Raw genomic sequence first — 22,110 nt, 5'->3', positions numbered from 1 at the left:
CATAACGATGACATACGTACAAACAAACAAAAAATTATACAAGAAAAACAATGAGCTCTCTGTACAACCAGAAGTGTTTTTTTTCTTGCCACCATTATCTTTATCGTTTTTCAATTTATCCGCTGTCCTGTCCAGAACGAAATTAGAAGCTCAGAGCGCTGTATATTTTTGTATGTTCCGAAACTGAACGAATAAACCAAGTAAAGACATATGGTAGACAGCTATCGATCCTTCCGGATAGGAAGTCCTATCGCTTTTAAATTTTTGTTTGCTCTCGTAATTAAGTTATTGATCGCTATCTTCAACTTTCAATATATTCACAACTTCATGGAGAACGAGTTTCTTGTAGAAAGATCTAAATACACATAGGGAAGCGTACATCTCAAACAACGAACATTTCTGTGAACCAAAGAGGGCCATCTGTTCCTCTGCGCTATTTTCTTGGGACAATTTAAACAGACATGACAGAAAACCAAACTTTCACAGCCATAAGTTACTAAATGTTGAGTGCTGCTGGCAATGAAAACACCGAGTAATAATGAGTGCAGAATTTGCACATTCAGTATCGAATAATGTTAAATAAAAGCGCGGCCATGTTAGAGGTGCCACGCTAAGCGATCGTAAACATTAACTAGGTAATATTGATTCCAAAAAAAAAAAGAATAGTACCAACATTTCAGTTCGTCCTCCAGATCAAGTGCATGTATTTATTTATTTATTTATTTATTTATTTATTTATAAATACTGCGTTTTTGAAAAAGAGACCATGGTGGGTATACATATATGTATAGTAACATATTGAGACAGAAATCAAATACAATCAAGTAAAGGCTTCGACAACACATATACATAGCAGAAACTTGATCACCAATGTCGTCACGCGCAAGACCGTAACAGAATACTAACTAGAATACAGGATTTACAAGCACCGTATATGGTTCAACACGCGCACACAAAATAAAGTCACTTATTACTGAATATGCGCTTCAAGCAATAACAATGAATTCTGAGTTACTACACTGTCAGCAAGGTTGTTACAGTCGGCTACGGTCCTAGGACAATAGCACTGTATAATAGCATTCCTATGGCTGATGATCATGAACATCGTGATCATCGTAATCAATTTCCCGTTCAGTTAGAGACGAAGGCTTCTATAATTACGCCTCTCATGTGTAAGCCTACTTCAGCCGATGCATGCTTGTGATATAATCTATAACAAAACCCACTGAAGAAACATATGTTCTGGTGTACTATGCGCCAAAACTACGATATGATCATGAGACACGTAGTAGTGAGGGACTCGAATTAATTTTTTATATCCCGTGTTCGTTAACCATTGAGACAATTCGCTAAACGTAATGCTAGGTAATGCCCAGCTACGCCAAGTCATACTTGCTCGCATTAACGACATAAATTAGAGCATTAGAGAGAACATAATTTCTTTTCTGAAGAACGGCGGATTCCTCACAGATTGGTGTATTTAGTTTTTAACAGGTTCATGAGCAGTAAATAGTTTATGAAAATTCTGACGCAAATCATAATTATGAGGAATTGGTAGCGACTACCATTTGAAAATGACTCTCGTTCTTATTATGTCGTCTTGATTTCTGTTTTATTTTTTTTTGCAAGTATGCGTTAGTGTTTAAGCCTGCTAAATGACTCCCTTTCTTATTGTTATTTTCTGTTACTTTTCACTTTAAAATTTGTTTCTTTTTTTCAAAAATTGAAATGGATTACTGAGCAGCAAGCGGCTTCCAACGCTGCCTCCCTCCTCTAGTCGGGACCCCAGATACTTCTGCTCCCAAACATTTACCTAGCCAAACCCATATTTTCGAAGGTACTAGCACTTGATCGACCACTAGCTAGATAGGCTTTTCTGCACGCCATGTGTGAGCATCCGAATGTGAGCAGTTAGTGGGTAGAGTAGTTAGTTTTCCTATAGTCTTCTTGCGCACCCGCGCTCCGGCACTTCATTAGTCTGTCTGATTATTTGCACACTAACGATTGCCACACAAGTCAGCTGTAGGGTCAATATCGAGTACCTGAAACTTGATTGTGTCTCATTATCTGTTTTAAGTGGGAACACAGTTGCATATTCGAAATGTTTATTTTTTTTATTACCTTATCCAGACTTCACTTTCTGCGAGCGCTTGAGACATACTTTGAATCGTACTTTGAAAAATAAAATGCTGCTTGATATTCAATACTTTCTATGTTAATGGAGAAGCCCGTGCCACTTCAAGGTGCCGACATCTCATAAATACCTTGTTATAATACAAGAAAGTACGACACCATTCTTGTGTATACCAACAACTCACGGCACGTACTTCATTGGACTATGTCTACTGCTCGAAGCATCTAACGGTAATCGATGGCTGACAAAAGCTAAAATAAATGGCGTTGGTATAAGGGCGCGGAAAGGAGATAACGAGTGTTTTATAATGAGTAACTGAATGGCAGCAGTAGCAAAAAAAGAAAAAAAGAAAAAGGAAACATTCTCGAGTGTGGCCTGAGTTCAGATGCAGTTATCAGATTAGAAAATTTACAAGATGAGTTGCTGATGATGCAAGACAAGGACAATTAAAATTATCCGTGATGAACGTTTAATTGACATAAAATATGCTGCTGACAATGATAATGATCATTATCATGTCAAAGGTATTGGTAATGATGATAATTATTATCACAATAATGATGGCTACACTAAACTTTCGTAAAAGGTCTGTCTGAAAAGCATCCGACCAAGCCCCCTTACCCTTTTCTCTCACCCATAAAAAGTCCTCATCTGGAGTTTTTGTTATCCTAATCCCATTCAAAGTAGTTACCTCCTGCTTCTACACACTGAGTCCCGCTCTCTTTCCTCTTCTCGAAACAATAGTTGCGTCCCTTCCCGGGAAGTGCGGATAAAGAAAACATCGAGTAGCACTTGATTTCCTTTCTGGTTTGAAAGCACCTTCGGTTCTGGTACATTTAAATGTTTGTGTACAGCCATAAAATGCATGGGCCCGTGTCCGGAGGGAGTAGGGAGCTTCACGAACTACTGAAATTGTGTGCCGTGCCAGGAAAGGCGGGACTACGTCAGTCGCACGAACAACGGCTCTATCCAGGTGCAGCTGCCAGGTATGAACACACCGCTGTCAAAGCCCTGGACAAAACTTTGCAGGCACCTGCTCTTTTCTTAAATTGTGTCTAAATTGGCCTTCACGGCACATTTGTTGCTATCCCCTAGTGAAAAATGTATCTGATGGCTAGCCGACTTAACGCGTACACGTCACTTAGACGCAATGAGTTTTGGAGGTTTTGTAACGTCCGGTGAGAGACTGGAGAAGTGGGCGCAGCCTGAAACCTTTTGATCAATAGCAGAGGGTTAATGGCGAAAAGGCGTCGAATCAGAAAGAATTATTTTTCTTTTACTCGATCGAATCATGCATAATCAGTATGCACACGTCATGTCAGATTGGGAGCTATGGCGGTTTTCGTGACGTCGCATGACAGACAGGCGAAGTGGGGGTGGTCCAAAAAAGTTTTTGACCAATTGTGGAGGGCTGATTGCCGAATTGGAATAGAAAACTTTGGAATTGCTTCACGTTATAGCGCCTCAGGTCTGCTTGTTTACCGATTCCAACAAGAGACGCTGTCTCATTCTTTTTCACGAAGATCTTGCCTCCTTTCGCCCAAAAAAACCGATAACCCTCTTCCTTTGCCTTCGTTCTGGCTTTCCAGAAGAGATCATGGTTAACATTGGTCAAGTTATCATTGAAGTAAATATTCGGAAATGATACACCTTCACGTAGTTGTTTCAGCTTTACCCGCGCTTCAACACATTTTTCCTTCCAAATTACACATGTGAAGCGCACCAGGACCACAGGTGTTCCACCGATTTTGACTTTTGTGATGTACAGCCGCAATGGTGGCAGACCAAAACCCAGACAGTTCCAGTTTTGCTGCCATTTGCATGATCTTTTCTGTTAGGCTTTCATTACTTTTCTCTGGCAAACCTTGAATCTCAAGATTCTTTAGTACGCTGTACTGCTCACCTTCATTTTGGTTTTCTTCTAGCTTTTGTATTACTGCTGTCTGAGTTAACACAGTTGTTTTCAGAGCTTCCAGTTCAGCAGAATCAGACATTTAATGTCCCTGAATATGCTGCTGTTGTTTCAAAACAGAATCGCACTTCTCGGATCGGTTCCTTCGAGTTCCCCAACTGATTCCGATACAGCCGTGAACTCTTGCAGCAATAGGAGAGAATTAACCTTCTTATGTAGAATGGGCAAAGATTGCAAACTTTTTCTGATTTCCCTTAGCTCATCCAGCAGGGAAGACTCAGAACCACTGTTTACCTCAAGAGCAGTCTCTGTGGCGCTGTTTAGTTTCTTGTTCCAATTCGGCACGTTTTACGCACCCATGCATCAGTGATGATGCTGACGCTGATAATAATAATAATAATAATAATAATAATAATAATAATAATAATAATAATAATAATAATAATAATAATAATAATAATAATAATAATAATAATAATAATAATAATAATAATAATAATAATAATAATAATAATAATAATAATAATTTTATATCCACTGCAGGGCGAAGGCATCTCCAGGCGATCTCCAGTTACCCCTGTCTTGCGCTAGCTGATTCCAACTTTCGGATGCAAATTGGATAATTTCATCGCCCCACGTGATTTCTTGCCATCCTCGACTGCGCTTCAGTTCCCTTGGCACCCGTTCTGTAACTATAATGGCCTACCGGTTGTCTGCCTTATGCGTTACATGACTTTCCCAGCTTCATTTTTCTTTCTATTAATGTCAACTTGAATATAGGCTATACCTTTTTTTCTTTCTGATCCACATCGCTCTCTTCCCGCCTTTTAACGCTACGCTTAGCATTTTTCGCTTTATCGTTCCTTGCGCGGCCCTTAACTTCTTATGCAGCGTTTTTGTTAACCTCCAAGTTTCAGTATCACGTGAGATATGTGGCAGAAACCCATTGAAACTTCCTTAATTGACGTAGTCCTGCCCGAATTACCCAACCTCTTTTCGCTTGTTAATTACGTTTTTTTTTAGCCACTATGTGCGCCGCACTCACCTCTGACAGTGATCTTCCTGCTCGACGGGCTGTTGACGACCTCGCCCGTGAGCCTGTGCTGCGTCTGGCACTGGTAGCGCGACATGGCGTCGGTGGCGTCCACCCTCCTCACGTGTAGCTCCCCCGTCGGGAAGAGGCTGTACCTGTCACCTGCAATGCGCGTGTGACGAGCTGAGAAAGTTTGAGGAAAAGTTTACCTGTGCAAGGCACAATGCTTCAAGTGTGTGCATCGAGACGTGCATAAAAAGAAAGGGGAAAAAGATAAAAACTGGCACTTATGTACTGTACTTGCATCAATCGGTGAAATATCGTTGGCGTGTTTTGTTGATAATGAGAGGGGGATAGAGGGAAAGAGAAAAATGAAAGGAGATACACACTGCAGCTGGTTTTCCAACCTACACTGGAGCAGGGGTAATAGGAAAAAATACAGGAAATTGAAATTAAGAAATAGCAAGAATATTTGTATTGAACTTGGGAATTCTGAACTGCACTCCTTTGCTTGGGCTACATTGAATATAAGTAAACAAATAAAATAAAGAATTAAACATATCTTGTAGAAATAGAGAATACTTTTGTATGGAGGTTTCGTTAGGAGAGAAGGTAAACATGCGCATCAAATTCGAGAAAGCCATTAGGGGATGAGAAAGTGATGTTCCGAATTGCAGACAGTGACATTAAAGCTACGCATTTCATCAACTTGTGCCGCCACCAGAAGCACAAACGGCGCGCCGCTTACTATATAGCCCGCACTTGGTGTGGGCTCTGCGCAACGCTCGTTTACGGTGAAGAAAGAAGGGGTGCAGGAGATATTAAGTGGTGACAGCAAGCCATGATGTTTCAAGGCTGTCGGGGCTTAAATTTGTATTCCTTGTCTTTACCTTTTCAGATGTGCTTGATGTAAAGAGGGACCATAACTTTGAAAAAGGAATAGTTGTTGGCACGCAATCGTTGGCTCTTACTTTCTGAATACCACGTAAAAGTTGTAATTCCTCAAACATCAATAAATTAAGTAAGATATTGCTTTATAGATACTGTTTCTCGTTAAATATATTTCTGTCCGGGAAGCAGGGTAAGTTCATTCGGTAAGAGGAATGTTTGAAAACAAACAAACAAGTGGGCACATTAACAGCTTATCGACTTGGAATCATTTGCAGGATCCACGCCATTATTCCACTATCAAGTGCAGTCACTGTGGTTAACATTGTACGTATGATTAGGATAAAACTTGAAGGTGTTCTGGCACGCATTACTCGCATTATCGGCCAGACATGTGAACACAGTACGGCTTAATGCATGGTCGTTCAATGAAAAATAATTAGGCTTCACGCAGTAACGAACACAGCAACACACGTGCGTATACGCTGATCGGATTGTCGGCGCCATATGCCAAAGCTCGCCAGAGAGGGTTCGAACGAAAGCGTTCCCACTGGCATCGAAGCAACGAGTGCGCGCACACCAACCCTCATAAGCCTAACGCGCCTGTGGCGACGAGTTCGGCATCGCCGCCATTCTTGCTTCCGGAGCACTCTCAATCAGGCCAGCGGCCTGGCACTTTAGCCAAATGACCTTCCGGTGAGATCCTACCGCGCTCCGAAGTGGTAGGTGTATCTGCACTGTATACACAGACAGACGCGGGTAGTGTCAGTGCGCCATCTTCTCTAACACCTTTTCTCCTCATCCCCCTTTCTTTCTTTCTTTCTTTCTTTCTTTCTTTCTTTCTTTCTTTCTTTCTTTCTTTCTTTCTTTCTTTCTTTCTTTCTTTTCTTTTTTTGCTGACACATGCGCAAAACGCGGCTGCTGCGTCGGTGGTCTGTAGCGAATGAGTAAGCAGCTCAAACGGGATTAGCGGTTTCCTGCGTGCCGTAATGGCTTGGTCCAGGGATTAGAACCCCTCGGTGTCGTTCGTTGCGTTCAATGCACCGCATACGCGCCCTGTCGACGAAGCTGCAGCGGGAGGAGCAAGAGGGGCACAAGCCAGCTATCGCGTTCGTACATGCGTTGCCCCATATTGCAGCCGCTCATTTGTTCTTTGGAGTCGGCGCGTTTCATTCCTTGCGAGAGCCGCAGCGGGCATGTTCTCCGAGCAGCGTCCACGCTTTTTTCTCGTTTCTCATAGAAAGGGGAAGCTCTGCGCCAGTTATTTCTCTTTGTTTATATGACTACGCGGCTGCGGGAAAGACGAGCGTATGTGCCTCGAGGCCTAACAAACGACACTGGTAAGGTGTATGAATTGGCATAAATCTTGGTACGGAATAAACTGCACGGGTAATGATAGAGAGGGGCAAAAAATGGACACAACTACTAGTTAGCGGTGCCTCCATCTTTCGTCTCTGCTGCTTTCCGCAGCATTTTATTCTATGTGTGATATGTGAAAGGGGCACACCTCTTGGCCCTTCGTCTTCGCAGATATAGTGACTCAGACTTCGCAAGCAAAAACCGAGCTTGGGATTGGTGCGTACGAGCGAGTCAGTTGTAGCGGCTGGATTAAAGAGGCATCAATTTCAGGGACTATTTCATTCTCTTAAACTCCAAAATTTGCACGAGTGTCATTCTGTCCGCACGGAGTAATAGCGTACGAGAAAGAGGGCATTCGTTGTCGAAATTGTTGCGTTGCACGAGGGCGTCACCGAGAATCGCCGTATTTCCTTGTTTTAATTCACAGGCTATACTATTCATCACATATATTTTGATAATTTTATGTATATTTACTGAGCTATTCTTGCAATAGCGAGGTTGTGTTAGGCATATATCTACCTGGAAACACGTGTAAGCGTGACAGACTTCTTTATTTCTCCAGCTGCGAACATGCGCCCGTTGCTGCGGCGAGCGTCGGCGTAACCGAGCGAACGAGCACAACAGCGAAGGATGAAAGAGCAACACGGAGCGCAGCGGCGAATAAAAGGTGGCGATAGCGAAGAGAGTGTGAGCAGGAAAATTGTGAGAAGAAAAACGTGCCGCGTGAGATTTGTTCTGCGACAATCGCTACGAGATGACGCCGGAGTACCACACATCGTCTGTTCACTTCTTCACCTTCTTAGGTCACAGCTTTTCACCGGCTAACCAATGTTGAACGTTATCCCTCGACGCAAAAAGCACCTGCATGTATCAGAAGTTTCTCGAATGTCACTGAACTAGTTAAAAGACCAGCCTGTCGAAAGAAAATTTTGCAGCATCGACGCGATTTAACATCGTATCAGAAGGCCGTACAAGCGCTAGTGTGCTTCTTGAACCTGTGAACGCCTGTGACTGGAAGGCCTTTTCTGTTACCTGTTCCTGTTCTCTCTCTCTCTCATTGCCCTCTTTGCAACCCCTATACCCCCCCCCCCCCCAATGCATTGTAGCAAACCAGGAACTCACCTCTGGTTAACCTCCCTGCTTTTCCCTCTCTCTCTCCTCTCGAATGTTACCGATAGTTCTATCCGCTAAGCCGTGCTCCCTCAAGGGCTGCAGAAGATAGCGACAACCTTTTCTTTTTCACATCGAACCACTTGTCTCTAAGTTGGCTGTTGTCACCAAATTGTTTTGTAAGCTGATTGTATTAGTTTTTGTATTGATCTGATTATATTGATTTGTAATCTGATTGAAGCCAGTTCTTTCTGAACAATGAGCGACGCAACCAGTGTAAGTCCTTCGTCTGCTGCAGATGCTCAGCGCCGCCATGCCGAGAGGAGCCTGTCGTTCAGAATCAAATTTTTTGCCACACTGTATCCCGAATTCAAAGCACTTAAACAGCTGCGCTCGAAAATTGGCTTTAGGGAGTATCGTAATCGTAGGTGAATTTTTTTTCTTCATTCCGAGTACAGGCACAGTACTTTAAATGAGATGTTACAAATTAAATTATTGCGTTTTACGTGCCAAAACCGCGATATGATTATGAACCACTCCGTAGTGAGGGACTCACAAATAAGTTGGACCACCTGTGGTTTTTAACGCCCACCTAAATCTAAGTACATGGGTGTTTACGCATTTCGCTCCCATAGAAATGCGGCAGCCGTAGCCGAGATTTGATCCCGCGACCCCGTGCTTAGCAGCCCAACACCATAGAGAGAGAGAGAGAGCAAATGATAAATGAAAGGTAGGGAGGTTAACCAGGACTGAGCCCGGTTGGCTACCCTACACTGGGGAAAGGGAAATGGGGACGGAAAGATTAAAGAAAGAAGAGAAAGTCCATCGGGGATAACGTTCAGTCACTCAGTCCGGATTACAGACGCTCACTCAATCCTGTATCTTTCAAATATCGCAGCAGCGCTTTTGTGGCCTTTTGTAGCTGCGATATACGAGGCCATGGTCCCAAGATCTTGTTCAAGGTGAACGGTTTGCTATCTAACTTGTTGAGAGCTGTGCAGAGATCTTGTCTTTCATTTTCAAATGATGGGCAGCAGCAGAGTAGATGGTCGATAGTTTCTTCGACACCGCAGGCATTGCACTCGGCGCTATCTGCCATGCCAATCAAAAACGTATATGCATTCGTGAATGCGACGCCCAAGCGTAAGCGACACAACATTGTTTCCTCATTACGCGGAAGCCCTGGTAACAGCCGCAGTTGCATAGATGGCCCAACACCATAGCCGCTAAGCAACCACGGCGGGTATTTAAATAAGAAGTACTTACCACGGTGGAATCCTGCGCTGACCTTGACGGTCTCGTCGATGAGCCATGCGGTCACGGCGACGTATTCTCGAACAAACTCAGGCACATGGCAGCGTAGAACAGCCGTGTTGCCCTTGATGACAAATTCCTCGTACACCTTCACGTCGTACCGGCGTCTGAGCACTGCGCAAATAAAAGACAAATGTGCCTTAGTTTCTCATAAGGCGGACTTGAACAGCATTTTAATGGGGAATGGGATCGTATACGATGTTGTAAGAACAAGCGTCAAAGAACAAGAACGAAGCTATAACCGTGTGCGGGTGCAGATGATAATCAGAGATCGTGTACAGAAAATTTTGTATGCTAGAGTGGTTCCTGGAACGTGGCAGCAGATATGTCATTCGCGGAGAGACTGACCGATGACAAATGGTTCTTACAGACCAAAAGCTCTTGGTGAATTGAGCCTTAGGTAAGCAAAGAACAGCGAACGTAAGGAAGCCGTTCCGATCACAATACAATGCTAAAGGGTTCAGTAGAAAGATAACACTTTCGGCATATTCTATGAGAATAGCGTACGAGAATGTTCATAGAAATTGAAATACTATGGCCTAAATTGGGCATATTTTATTTCTACGTGTCGCTGTAGCTGGGGCAGACTAAGCACTGTTTTGTGTTACACCGGTATGCAGTAGCTACCGGTATGCAATATAACATTATCAAGCAGCTAATAATAAAGGTATGGCTATTTAAACACAAGAACTATGCCCAAGAATACATTAATAGGTGAGGCATGTCTCGTGGAAAAATAGGGCTGAGGATTGGGTGAGTTGGTATTGCATTCTAAAACTGATACAGCGCAACTTAGAAAGGAAGAAATAAGCCGAGCCGGCCAGATGAAAGAACAGAGCGTTGACTTCCAACTTGTTTATTGGCATGTTGCACGAAATATATAGCTACAAGAAAGCATGAAGCAATGTCGTCACAACACTTCACAAAACGTCACACCGATATAAGACTACACCACCATGATTCACAGAACGCGCAATTCTGTCATGCATGGTTAAACTGATCAAGATGTCTCACATCCTGTGAAGATATGCAGAAAGATGGCGCGCTAACGCACGTGCTGCCAGCCCTGGCTATGGGATCAGCGTAGGACACCACCGATAAAACACATTATGGCACGCGAATGGAATTTAAGTTAGTACATTTTTCTAGTAGTAACAAACACATATAGATAACCTTATTTACGAGAACAATCTCTTAAAGAACACAAGAAGAGTGTCACGGAATAGTTGCTGCTTAACAGGAAATAGTACATGTATTTTCTGTGAACGTTGTTAGATGGCGTTATTGGATCTGTGTCTTCATAATGTGTTCCAGATCTTACTAGATTGCGTTCGCTCTGTTGCGAAGCGCATTGCTGCTGACTGTCAAATGCTATGACAGTTTTTGGGGAGATGGGCCCCGTCAGGCCCTTTGCGTATTGCCATCCTTCTAAAGTCTATCCTCATTCTTATACTTTGAATAAAATTCACTTCACTTCGGGACTGCGGCACAAGCTCATCGAATAAAATCTTCGCAAACGGATGCACCCCCTTGTTGAGAACTGAATATGTTGCGCCCGTGCTTGCAAGGAAAGTCTCATTCTAGCGTAGCACACAAGAGCAAGCACTAGCCAATGGGGGCAGTTGGCATATAATGCTTCCAAGTGCAGCAGGCCAAGTGCATATAGAGAGTTCTTAAGAACAAAAGCCTCCGTCAATCTCTGACCCTGATTTTCTGAACCTGCTGGATCACCTTAAAAGGACCTTCCTTCACAACGGAAAACTCAGTGAGTGCCTTCGGCACTTCAACCTAAGATAACGTTGATGCATGCATTTAATATCACTCCTTGTTAACACTGTTCATCTATGCGAATAATCTCGCAAGTATATACGGTATCTCGGACCTCGTCATGGCTTGCCACGACGTACCCGTGGGCCCTCGGCAACATGTAGCACTAATTACAAGACGATGTAAGTGCGGGGAAACAATTCTTTCGTGCCGACGAGAAAGCTAAATGGGCAACGCGAGCTGTAACAGATAGAAAAAAGAAAAAAAATGAAAACACTTTTGCTTCGCACCAGCAGGCAGCATGTAATGAGATGGGTTGTCTGTTGCCATGAGCGCCTGCCCCGCGATAAAGAGATGCAATGCAGCGGGGCTGCATGGCTAGCCAATGAGAACACTGTTTGTTTTGTGCCAAGTACACCGGTGCTTCTGTTTAGACTATGCGTTGCTTATTTTAGAGTGGTAACCACTTATGAGTTCTTCCCGCGCTCAATGTGTCCGGTGTTCAGACTGTCCGCACTGCGATCCAAAAACGCAAATGAACAAAAGACGACTGATATAATATTGTCATGGCAACGCTAAGCTAAACTAAACACAAGGTACTGAAAAAACAAAACGGAGGTATGTAGTTTTATAAAAACATTGTTTGCAGCACTGCGTCAGTCCCTCGAAAAACACACACACAAAGAAAACAAGACAAGGTAGAGAGGTTAACCAAACGGAGGTCCGCTTGGCTACAGGATGTCGGGATGTGGGATTGAAAGACAAAAGGAAAAGACAAAAAAGGAGATAGTTCGCGTGCACAGTAGTAGGCGCAGGGTGTCGACCATTGTATTTTCAGTTCCGGTAATTTTAGGACAGTCATTAGAGCACGCGTAGCTTTCTCGGCTGAAGTATATCCTTGAAAAAGTAATGCAAGATATGGCATTGCATCTAAACAGGCATTCTGTTGAAGACAACAACAAATCAACAGAAACTGCATAATCTATGAAGTTATTTTTGTTAGGAGTAGCACTACCGCATATGAGGGGACTCTTTATTCGACGTTCCAGCTCTGATTCTTTACCGGCGGAATGCATTAGCATCAAATGAGATTAGGAAGAGCATAAGGGACCTCCGTTCCACGCTCTGGAGATGGACAGGCACGGTGCAAGAGATAAACATTAAGCAAAAGTGAAATCGACGACCGCTGTGCCTTCTATAATCGGACTAACAATGTTACGCCTGAATTTTACAGCCAATTACAAGGGTGCTGCGTTAATCATAAGCTGCAGCCGCTTTTTTTTCGTGATTAATTAAAACAACATTGGGGGCCCAAGGGCCATTTGGCCTAAGTAAAAAAGCTTACTACTCATGCACGAATAAGGGTCGTCACAATGCGCACAAGATTCCCGATAACTGGGTCACCTCAAGTTATGGCGGTTGTGCCAGTGCATAAAATGTAACTTTTATTAAACGTTGTAGCTCTAATAATGTGCTCCCAGAAGGCATTAGCACCCATTTGGATTACGAGGAGCCCAAGTAATCTCCATTCCGGCGCATTGTATATGACAAGGGACTGCCGCAAGACGTGAACATTAAGCAGGAAACTGGCATCGATGAATGGTGCGCGTTGTATCATCGCACTAACGGTATTGTGGATGCCTCATAATGGGATTCGCCAAGACGCTACGCTAATCACAAGTTAGAGACATTTCTCTTTTGTTACTTAAGTAAAGCATCGTTCGGAAAGCATTTATCCTTTGGCATAAGTGCAAAACTACGGGAAATGTCCAAAGAGCCATGACATCAAGCAGAACTTTCCCGATAATTGTGATCGATGCACGATCGGCACATGAAGACCGAGGCTGCTTGGTTGTTTGTTCAACCGCGAGCTACCGCGTACATCAACGCGAAGAAGAGAGAAAAGCCGATACGCGGGAGCGCGCGCAGTGGACGGGCAGATGCCCCTCGAAATAGCCAAACCAATGTGCCAAGGGGCTTTTCCATCGTCTTTCGACAAGCACGAAGCAATGAATCGGTTTGTTTGAGAATGGAACGAGGATGGGGGGAAATACAAAGTTTCCGAATAAACTTCCTTGATGAACCACGCGCGCATTGAGCGGTCACTAAGTGCTGCTGAGAAAGCTGCGTCAATTTGAAAGAGCGCATGCATCGGAAAGCTCCGATTCGTGGCACGCCAGGAAGCAATTCGCTGTGCGCAGCATGCTTGTCGTACAAATAACGATGGATTTTCCGCGCTACGAGGCAACTATCGAACGCGCAGTTTGTATACCCCGAGCGCACTCAATTCTAAGTTCGTTACGCTCAATTCGGCCCGCTTTTCTTCCCGTTCTGCCTCAGTGAGAAACATGGGAATTGGGGACTTTCTTTTTGAACGCTAATCGGTACGGCAATAAAACTTTCGCCGGCATTTACGGAAACGGGCAGCAGTGTTCTTCAATCCGTTTAGCCAGGACGAGGGCGAGTGTATTCGTGAACAACCCTAATTATCCAGCGAGTAAGCTCTCACGATAACCACAGCCTGCTACACGGGTCCGCGAACAGGTGCATCTGCAAAATTTAGAGTAATAGAAAAGTAGGTTAATAAAGCTTGTGGCTGGGCGAGTCGGTACGTAATGCGTAGGAAGTATAAAATGCGCAACGCAGAGAAGGACGACATGTCAAGGGACAGGGACTAGCGCACGGACTTGCGTTGATCCGTGTCCCTTGACCTATCGTTCTTGCCTGCGTTGTGCATTTTATTCTTCCTAAGCAAAAGAAAATTTATTGAATAAGTTCATCAAATGACTCTGATAATACCAGATAGCCTTGTTCCTTCCACAAGCAATAAGGGATGCGACCATCTCGCAAAAACACATTTTGTTAAAAAGTGTGCTTTGTTCTTAAAGGTAAATTTCTTTATTGCGTAGTTCTACGTTGTCGTGAAACACGGAGTATTCGATTGATCTCTTATTACAACGCACTGAGCATCGCAAAGTATGCTCGCAAACTAACACCGGTGGCTACGCCAGGCATGACATCTGCGTACAACACACATACAAGTTATGAGGCGAAGGATTTCTTGCCTACCATCCTGAAAGTTAGCGTGGGTCAGTGCTGATGTTAGTGCTGATGTGGGTCAGTGCTGGTGATGGTATAGCGTTTGCGTATTGGTGCGTCATATTCATGCGTCACGCTAACTTAGAACGTGTTTAACACAAGCTGCCACTGAATAAAAAAAACACTACCTGTCTAATGGACAAGTCTTGAATCAGGGCACTCGAGCGCAGGGACCGTCTGCTCTACTCATAGAGCCACAGACACGGTTTCGCATTTACTTATAATGCGCGGACTGATTCCTTCCTTTTTCTTTTTTTATCTTCTCTTGCTTTCTTATCTTTTCTGTCCTTGCCCCATCCCCATGTAAAGAGTACCCAACCGGACACTAAATCCGGTTAACCTGTCTGCCTTTCACCTCTTGTTTTTCCTTCCTTGCTTCGCGTTCATCAATATCTACGCGTTCTGAATAGGGATGGCCGACACCGGAGCATTTGGCGATTGCGGCGACAAGGAAACAATTCTTCATGTTCTATGCCAGTGCCCGCAGTACAGTGGACAGAGAAAATCGCTTTCCGTCTTTCTCAGCCAGTTAGACGACCAGCCTCTGTCGAAAAAGAAAAGAAAGAAGCTTCTTAGACAATCATCTCGAGTTAATGGAACGGCACACGTGTTGGGAATATATACCTAGAGCTAATAAACCCCTGTTGCCGTATCGGTCGGCCCACTCGAAGCTCGTCAAGAGTAGCATTTCCAACTTGTGCTTTGGAAATGCATTAAAGAAATCTTGCCACCATAAGATACATATGAGTCTTATGGATCAGTCGGGAAGGTTATCAGCAGCAGGGCTTCCGGAGTCAATGCAGGTTTCGGTCGAAAAGGGGCTGCTGAGAAGGTTCGCGACAGACAGCGCAACTCGGGACGTGGCAAAACAACGGACGGAACGCATAGGGAAGGTAGCGGTAGTGCCCTACCTGCATAGAACGGCGTATAGTCTTAAGCAAATGGCTAGCCGGGTGGACACAAAAGTGGTCGTTTCAGCGCCGGAAAAACTCGCTAAAATATGTCTATTAACGGACCCATACCATAATCCAGCTGTCGGATGCTCTACGAATCATCGTAAACCACCAGTGGGCTGCGTAGAAACAGTTGTTTATGAGCTCCCGCTGTCCTGTGGGAAAAAATACATCGGACTGACAGGAAGGTGTCTTAATGACCGGTTACGAAAACATAGTCTAAAGGTGAGAAATACGCAATATTCTCATCTGTCAACTCACTGTCAGGAAAGCGGCCATGCGCCGGTGTATGGATCCTGCCGGGTCCTTGCGGAGCACGAAGATTATGCGAGAGATTATGCGAGAGATTATGAAAGCTCAAGCTATCTGTCGGAACAGTGATATTCCGTGATATTCCGAATCATGAAGTCAGTGCCCCGTCTGTCGATTTGTTAGAGACGCTTACCTTGACGATTACCTCCATGGTTTCTGCGTAATATTTCCTTAACGCCTCGGGTGCCGCAACTCCTACACACCCAAAAGCAGCTAACAGAAAGCACGCGTACACCTTTAAGCCGAAGCGCACATGAGATACATGTTCAGTGAGGGAGCGTTGTGAGTCGGTGCATCCATAATAATACAGCGCGACACCCATGCTGTATAAATGGCAACGAAGTCGTGTTGATTATGTGGTGGCTGATTCAAACAGGCACTCTGCGGTACATTTGTTGGGTTATGATAGCGGAGTGGATACCAAGTCGTTCCACGACGCTCGCCTGTGAAACGCATAAAACGCGTCGAAAACACAATCCATGCGGTTGCCCATGTATACCGACGTCCACGAGCCGCCCCATGCAAAGACGCAGCTGACGATCCGCGCGTGACGTTTTTATGGTTCCTCGAAACGCGCTCCGGCAAGCGTCACATTCGATCTCGCTTGTATTAGCATTCTGCGAAGCGTCGCTATATGCCACAACAAATCCCAAACGGCTCGTGGATATCAATGGCCAACGATGAAGAGATATGACACTCTAGCTGTCGCGTTGTTTCTTTACGGCCTCCGAGCACGTCGATTTCGAAGGAAAACCTCGTGGAACCCTGCTGGCGAAAATTCAAGCTCACGCGCATCAGGGCTGATATCAGTGCACAAGCTCTCTTGAATGCACGCGAACAAAGGGAAGCCGCATTGTTGTCGCACCATAACGCCTGCTTGAACAAAACTCTCGCGGGGGCTTTAATAATTTCGAGAAGAATGCAGCGCGAGATTCAAGAGCACTAACGGCAGAGCTAGGAATACAGCCACTGTACCCGAAGCAGCGCGAGCGGCGACCGGGAAAGAACCGGGCCGGCCTGCCGGCAGGGTCATCGATACCGCGGTGTAGCACGCCCGGCACGCTGGTCATGCCTCGCGCCGTCGCAACGGCAGCAAGGAAGCCATGCACGATCTTCCCACCCCCGCTTTCTTCTCGCGCACAAGAGACGACGCGCTTTTCTTGCCTTCTTCGAGAACGGAAGCGCGCGCAACGCACGGCCGGAATAACAATGCCGCGTAGCCTGGGCCCGCTCGCGCGCAGCTTTGTGTACAGCGGGGGCATGCGAATGCGTAGCCACTCGCCCAGACGAGGAAGGAGGCAGGGCCGGTAGGCCAGCGGCCCACTGCTACCGTACGGGTCCGGCAGCGACGCCATCCCATAGGGCTTGCTTGGGTCTTGTGCGATAGCTGGGTTGGTCTGGAGCGGCTGTGCAAACCGGCGAATTGCGGCGCGGTCGAAGGCGCAGGGCTGTAGATCTGTTTTCGTAAACTGGGGTCCATTATTTATGCTCCCAATAATTAAGCCAACAAAACAATGTGCTCTACTTACAGATATAGATATCGAACATTCTTAACATTATTGGAGTCGCATCAATATCCCTTGCATGCACAAACGCAAATGTAGGCTAACGTGCTTCACGAGTAAACGTACATCAATGTCTCTGCTTTCAACCCGCCGCGGTGGCTTACCGGCTGTTGGGTTGCGCGGCTAAGTACAACATCCTATATAGCACTAGAACACTACAGAAATCCCGGACGTGGCGTGGCCGCATTTCGATGGGGGCGAAATGCAAAAACGTCCGCGTCGCGTCCATTGGAGGCACGTTAAAGATCCCCTAGAGGTCGAAATTAATCCGGAGTCCCCCACTACGGCGTGCCTCATAATAAAAAAAAAAGTGGTTTTGGCCCGTAAAACCCCAAAATTCGTATCTGCTTTCAGCTCCCATTGAAATGTGGCCGCCGCTGCTTGTGGTCGAACCTGCATCCTTGTGCACGGCGGCCAAAGTGCCATGGCCACTGAACGACTGTGATGAGTGCTTCTTTGGTCAAAAGATTTCTGCGTTCTCGCTCCGCCTCCGTGTAGCGTTCGTATGCCCTTGCTTACAATACCGGAAGGGGAGTACGGCTTGCAAATCAGTATAATGTGAATATTTATTTCACTCGATTCTGTGGCCTCCATACTGGCCACCATTCACGACCGGCCGATCCTGGCAATAACATCTATAGGACGACTGACGACGGTTAAAAAGATAAGTAATTGGAACCTAACGGTTACGTCATCCCGACCTGTAGATCTCTGACATTGAGTATGATAACTTGAGCTATCACTCCTAAAGCAACAAAGATTTCAGTGAGACTCAAAAAAAAAAATATTTCAAATGTTCTATATGGGTAAGGGAAGTACTTCGTATGATTGGTATAATTAATGAACGCAAGAAACGAGCACAGCTCGGAAGAAAAAGGCTTGTACTTTGCATCGACCCATCTGCGATTAACGTGAGAACAAGGAAGGTCACTCTGTGTCCGAAACAAAGTTGTTTCTCCCTTTTTTTTAGACAGCGCAGTCGTGAATTCGGTAAAGACCGACTGATTTCTTGGGTCACTGAATAAATGCCTATCAATTCTCTTATCAAACACATACTCAAGTTAAAAAATATAGTAAATATTCGATGGGCGGAATAATTCTTGAGGCTGCCGTCTGTGTTCCTTGTAGCGCAGTGTATGCGTGCTTTAATAACTGTAGTTGTCACAGGACGCTCAGCGAAATGTATATCGCTTAGCCTGACCGATATTCCTCATAGAGAAGGAAGGAGATCTCCTTCCTTCTCTATCAGAGAAGCTATATATATATTGTAGCTAAACGTTCGAACGTTTAGCTACAAGGTATACCGGCCTGCAACAAATTGCTCCTTGCAGGCGTTTGTTAGAAATATTGTTGTGTAACTAAGTGACGCGGCAACTAGCTGCTTTTTTCTCAAAAATAATATGTTCAGAAAGCTGTTTTCAGTTGATTGTAATATTGCTCCTTTTAGATTCATCTAAAACTAAGCTATTGAGCTACAAGCTTTCATGCCAAAAATAATTTACGAGACACTGCCTGCTCGGTAAGCATAGAATGCTGGACAGCTGGTAGCTATTGGTGTTCTAACACACACAAAAAAAGCAAGGGCATTTTTTATTCTAAGCAGGCATGTCAGAGTTGATTAATGTTTGCAAGGTGAAATAACTCTCCGAGGCAGTTTTATCCGCCGGGCAATGGCGACTGTGTAACAAACAAGCCGTCAAGGCTAATTTGATTCACAAGGGAGACACGGTACACTTCAGGAGAGGGCTGTAGCAGCAGATGAAGGGAATATAAAAACAAACAACGCCTCACTAACAAAAAAAAAACAGTCTGTGAGCAAGAAAGAACAACAGATGGACAAGTTGCGCAAGGTACTTTACCTTGCCTTCGTCTGTTTCCCAGACGACCACCTTGCGAAAGCACTAAACGATGAGAACATAGTGCAAAGAAGATATAGTTAACAGAAAAAGTAACCGCTACGGCATGTCACCATCGATCATCTCTGCACTGGCGTAGGTTGACGGCGACTCGAAAGACATAGCTTGTTCTGCTCGTAAGCAAGGAGAATACACCACAACTGTTCATTTGTGTGTTCGGCCACCTTTGCTATCTGCAAACTTTCCTGCACAAATGAATGGTTCAATTTATGTTGAGTCTTTATGGAAGCAGCATGACGGAGACTATCGTTCAGCAAACCAACTTTCTCTTTCTTTTTTCTTCATAGCTCGAAACTATGTCAGGCCAACAGAGAGCTTCGCAGGATCTAGTGCAGACGTTTTATCGAAACTTGATAAAATATTACACAAAAGCTGTTGCAGTAAACATGTCACTTGACAGGTACTAGCTAAACAAACAGACGCCCTTGTGTGGACTTATTCACTGTTTTTTTTTTTAAAGAGGCTTGTAGTGAGCCTTACTCCTCGTGAAAGCTGGACCACACAAGAATTTCCCAGTCACCTTTCGAACATTGCAGGTGACTGTTTCACCATGCTTACTATTTGAGCCTCTGGACTTACAAAAGCCGTCATCAGATAGCCGCCCCTTTTCGAACAAGAATCAGGCAAGCTGAAAGGACTTGGCCAAGCGATAGGCCCAACCGGTCCCGGCCAACCCATTGTCCATTTATCCGAAAGCGGGCTTACAGGGCCGTCAGCGTGCGCGATATGTTTCGCCCTACTGCGCTCTGCGCACGCGCCAGACAGCCAAACAAGGAGACTACACGGCGACGTCCGCTGACCGGGACCAGTCGCCAGTGCTTTCAAAAGTTTCGCAATGCCGCACAAACGCGTCGCCGCTACGGCGAAACCGCGAGAGGCCGCGCGGAAACGGTTACTTCCACTCTATCTCCCCGTCTGCGCTGCTCTCCGCCGGGAAAGTCCCGCAAGCTGCAGCGCTGATCGCTCCGGGGCGCCTGGCAAACTTCCGATAAAAATGCGCGCTCCGGTGGCCGCTGCGGGGCCCGATACGCGCAGCTGCCCCACGTGCAGACGCACACAAATATATGTGTTGTCCCCAGAGGCACGTCCTGCAGCAGGACACGGGGAGAGGAGGGAAAGGCGTTCGCCTTCGCTCCCCACCCTCTCTCTCGCGCGCGCTTACTTACTTTAACCCAGCCGTCCTCCCGCCGCTCCCCGCGGCCTTTTGTCTCTAATTCTTGGCACGATGTGTCTGCCTCCCCTTTCTCCCCCTTTGGTCGTTTCGCGTCGGGTGCGAAACGTTGCAAGTGGTGGGCGGAGAAGCCGGCTGTTAGGGTCGCGGATGCTGGCGGCATTGCTGGGAAGCAAACATGGATGGCCACGCTGTCCAGCCTTTCTTCAACCCCCCCCTCTCCCTTTGTATATCCGTCGTGGTGGTTGCCCCGCGGGGATGATGAGCTGCAGCTCATGGCGACACCGGTGCTCTCAGGCTAATGCAATGATATTGGTCCTTGCCGGCGTCTGAAAAAATAAGTAAATAAAGGAGCGGTGTCAGAAGCCTCGTCTTTATCGGCGGTGTCACCGGGATATAGGGGCCGCGAATGCGCGTCCACAAGAGTTCTTAATAGATATAAGAAAGCCGATCGACGACGACGATGACATTTAGGGTGTATTCTCGCAGGCGTCTGTTGACGCGGACGCGAAGCTTTTTCGCGGCTGGGCGAGCGGCTTGGCGTTATGGACTCGGAAAACGTATTGCCCTTTGCGGAGTACCTTGTTTATCGGAGACACAAAAGTGAGCGGGAGGTTTGGTGGCTGGCGTAGAGTTGGCGCGGTAGCCACGAATGCGCAACAAGAGCGACAAAGCACTGCTATGCCTATGCAGATTGGCCGAGAGACAGATGCAGGATCACCCTCCACCTTTTTTTATGCGAAGCATATTACGAGGGCTCAACCCAGCTCCTCAGGCGCGGCGGTGACCATGAAATCACGTGACACCGTGACGTCACGACAGAGGAGAAGTGGCTTTGGCTCAACTCTTGCAAGACGGGCTGGGTGGGAATCGAACCAGGGTCTCCGGAGTGTGGGACGGAGACGCTACCACTGAGCCACGAGTACAACGCTTCAAAGCGGTACAAAAGCGCCTCTAGTGAATGCGGTGTTGCCTTAGAAACGCGCTGTTTCTAAGGCGTGCGTCTCTTGCTCAGGCGCACATTTCGTTGCCGCGCCGAACGCTGCTTTGCTCGACGCTCACCGCGTCCAATGCGGGGCGCGTAGTCGCTGCCCTGTAGCCCATTGTCTTACACCCCTTGGCGGGTCGACGGGAACGCTGTCGCGTTCCACTCTTGAAGGCGAAGAAGTAATGCATGAGTTGTTTCTTCGTCTAGCCGAACCAAATATAGCCAAGCAACAGCAGTTCACCAGGCTAAACAGTGGTTCAACAACTAAAATAAAGGCTAGTATGCTTCGCATCCTGGGCTTAACCTTACCTAAGCCACAGCCATTTTTTTGTTATTACGCCAAACTTCCATAACAACCCGCATAAGGGGGAGGGAGAGGGGAACTCTCTCGCTATATTGAACACCTCAAGATTTGCGCAGCCAGTTCTTTCTCTTCGTTTCTTTTCTCGCATCAGTGGAGTAAAACTGGTTTTTCCAAGGATTCATCTAAATACGCAAATATGTGAGTTCTTTTAAAGCGCAAAAGCATAGTACTAGATGAGTCACTTTTGAAAACACCATTGGTGCTTGTACTGAACGCATTACAGGC

The 22,110-nt window shown here is 45.8% G+C and overlaps 1 protein-coding gene across 13 annotated transcripts in view; it reads right to left on the bottom strand.

The window, feature by feature from the left end:
- The window catches only part of LOC135921671 (cell adhesion molecule Dscam1-like), a 439,711-nt gene that overhangs the window by 69,322 nt on the left and 348,279 nt on the right, over nt 1-22,110 (bottom strand). For 12 of the 13 annotated variants that reach the window (XM_070535316.1, XM_070535327.1, XM_070535317.1 and 9 more), the window contains 2 exons: nt 9,703-9,864; nt 5,092-5,262 (listed from right to left, as the gene is read on the bottom strand). In XM_070535316.1, the coding sequence (XP_070391417.1) occupies nt 5,092-5,262; nt 9,703-9,864 (333 nt within the window). The remainder of the gene's footprint in view (nt 1-5,091; nt 5,263-9,702; nt 9,865-22,110) is intronic. The other variant, XM_065455967.1, reaches the window with a different exon arrangement.

Source organism: Dermacentor albipictus, chromosome 3, assembly GCF_038994185.2.
Source record: "Dermacentor albipictus isolate Rhodes 1998 colony chromosome 3, USDA_Dalb.pri_finalv2, whole genome shotgun sequence".
In the NCBI taxonomy this organism is placed as follows: domain Eukaryota; kingdom Metazoa; phylum Arthropoda; class Arachnida; order Ixodida; family Ixodidae; genus Dermacentor; species Dermacentor albipictus.
Note: the sequence above shows the minus strand (reverse complement) of the source record. Positions and strands in the feature narration are given on the sequence as shown.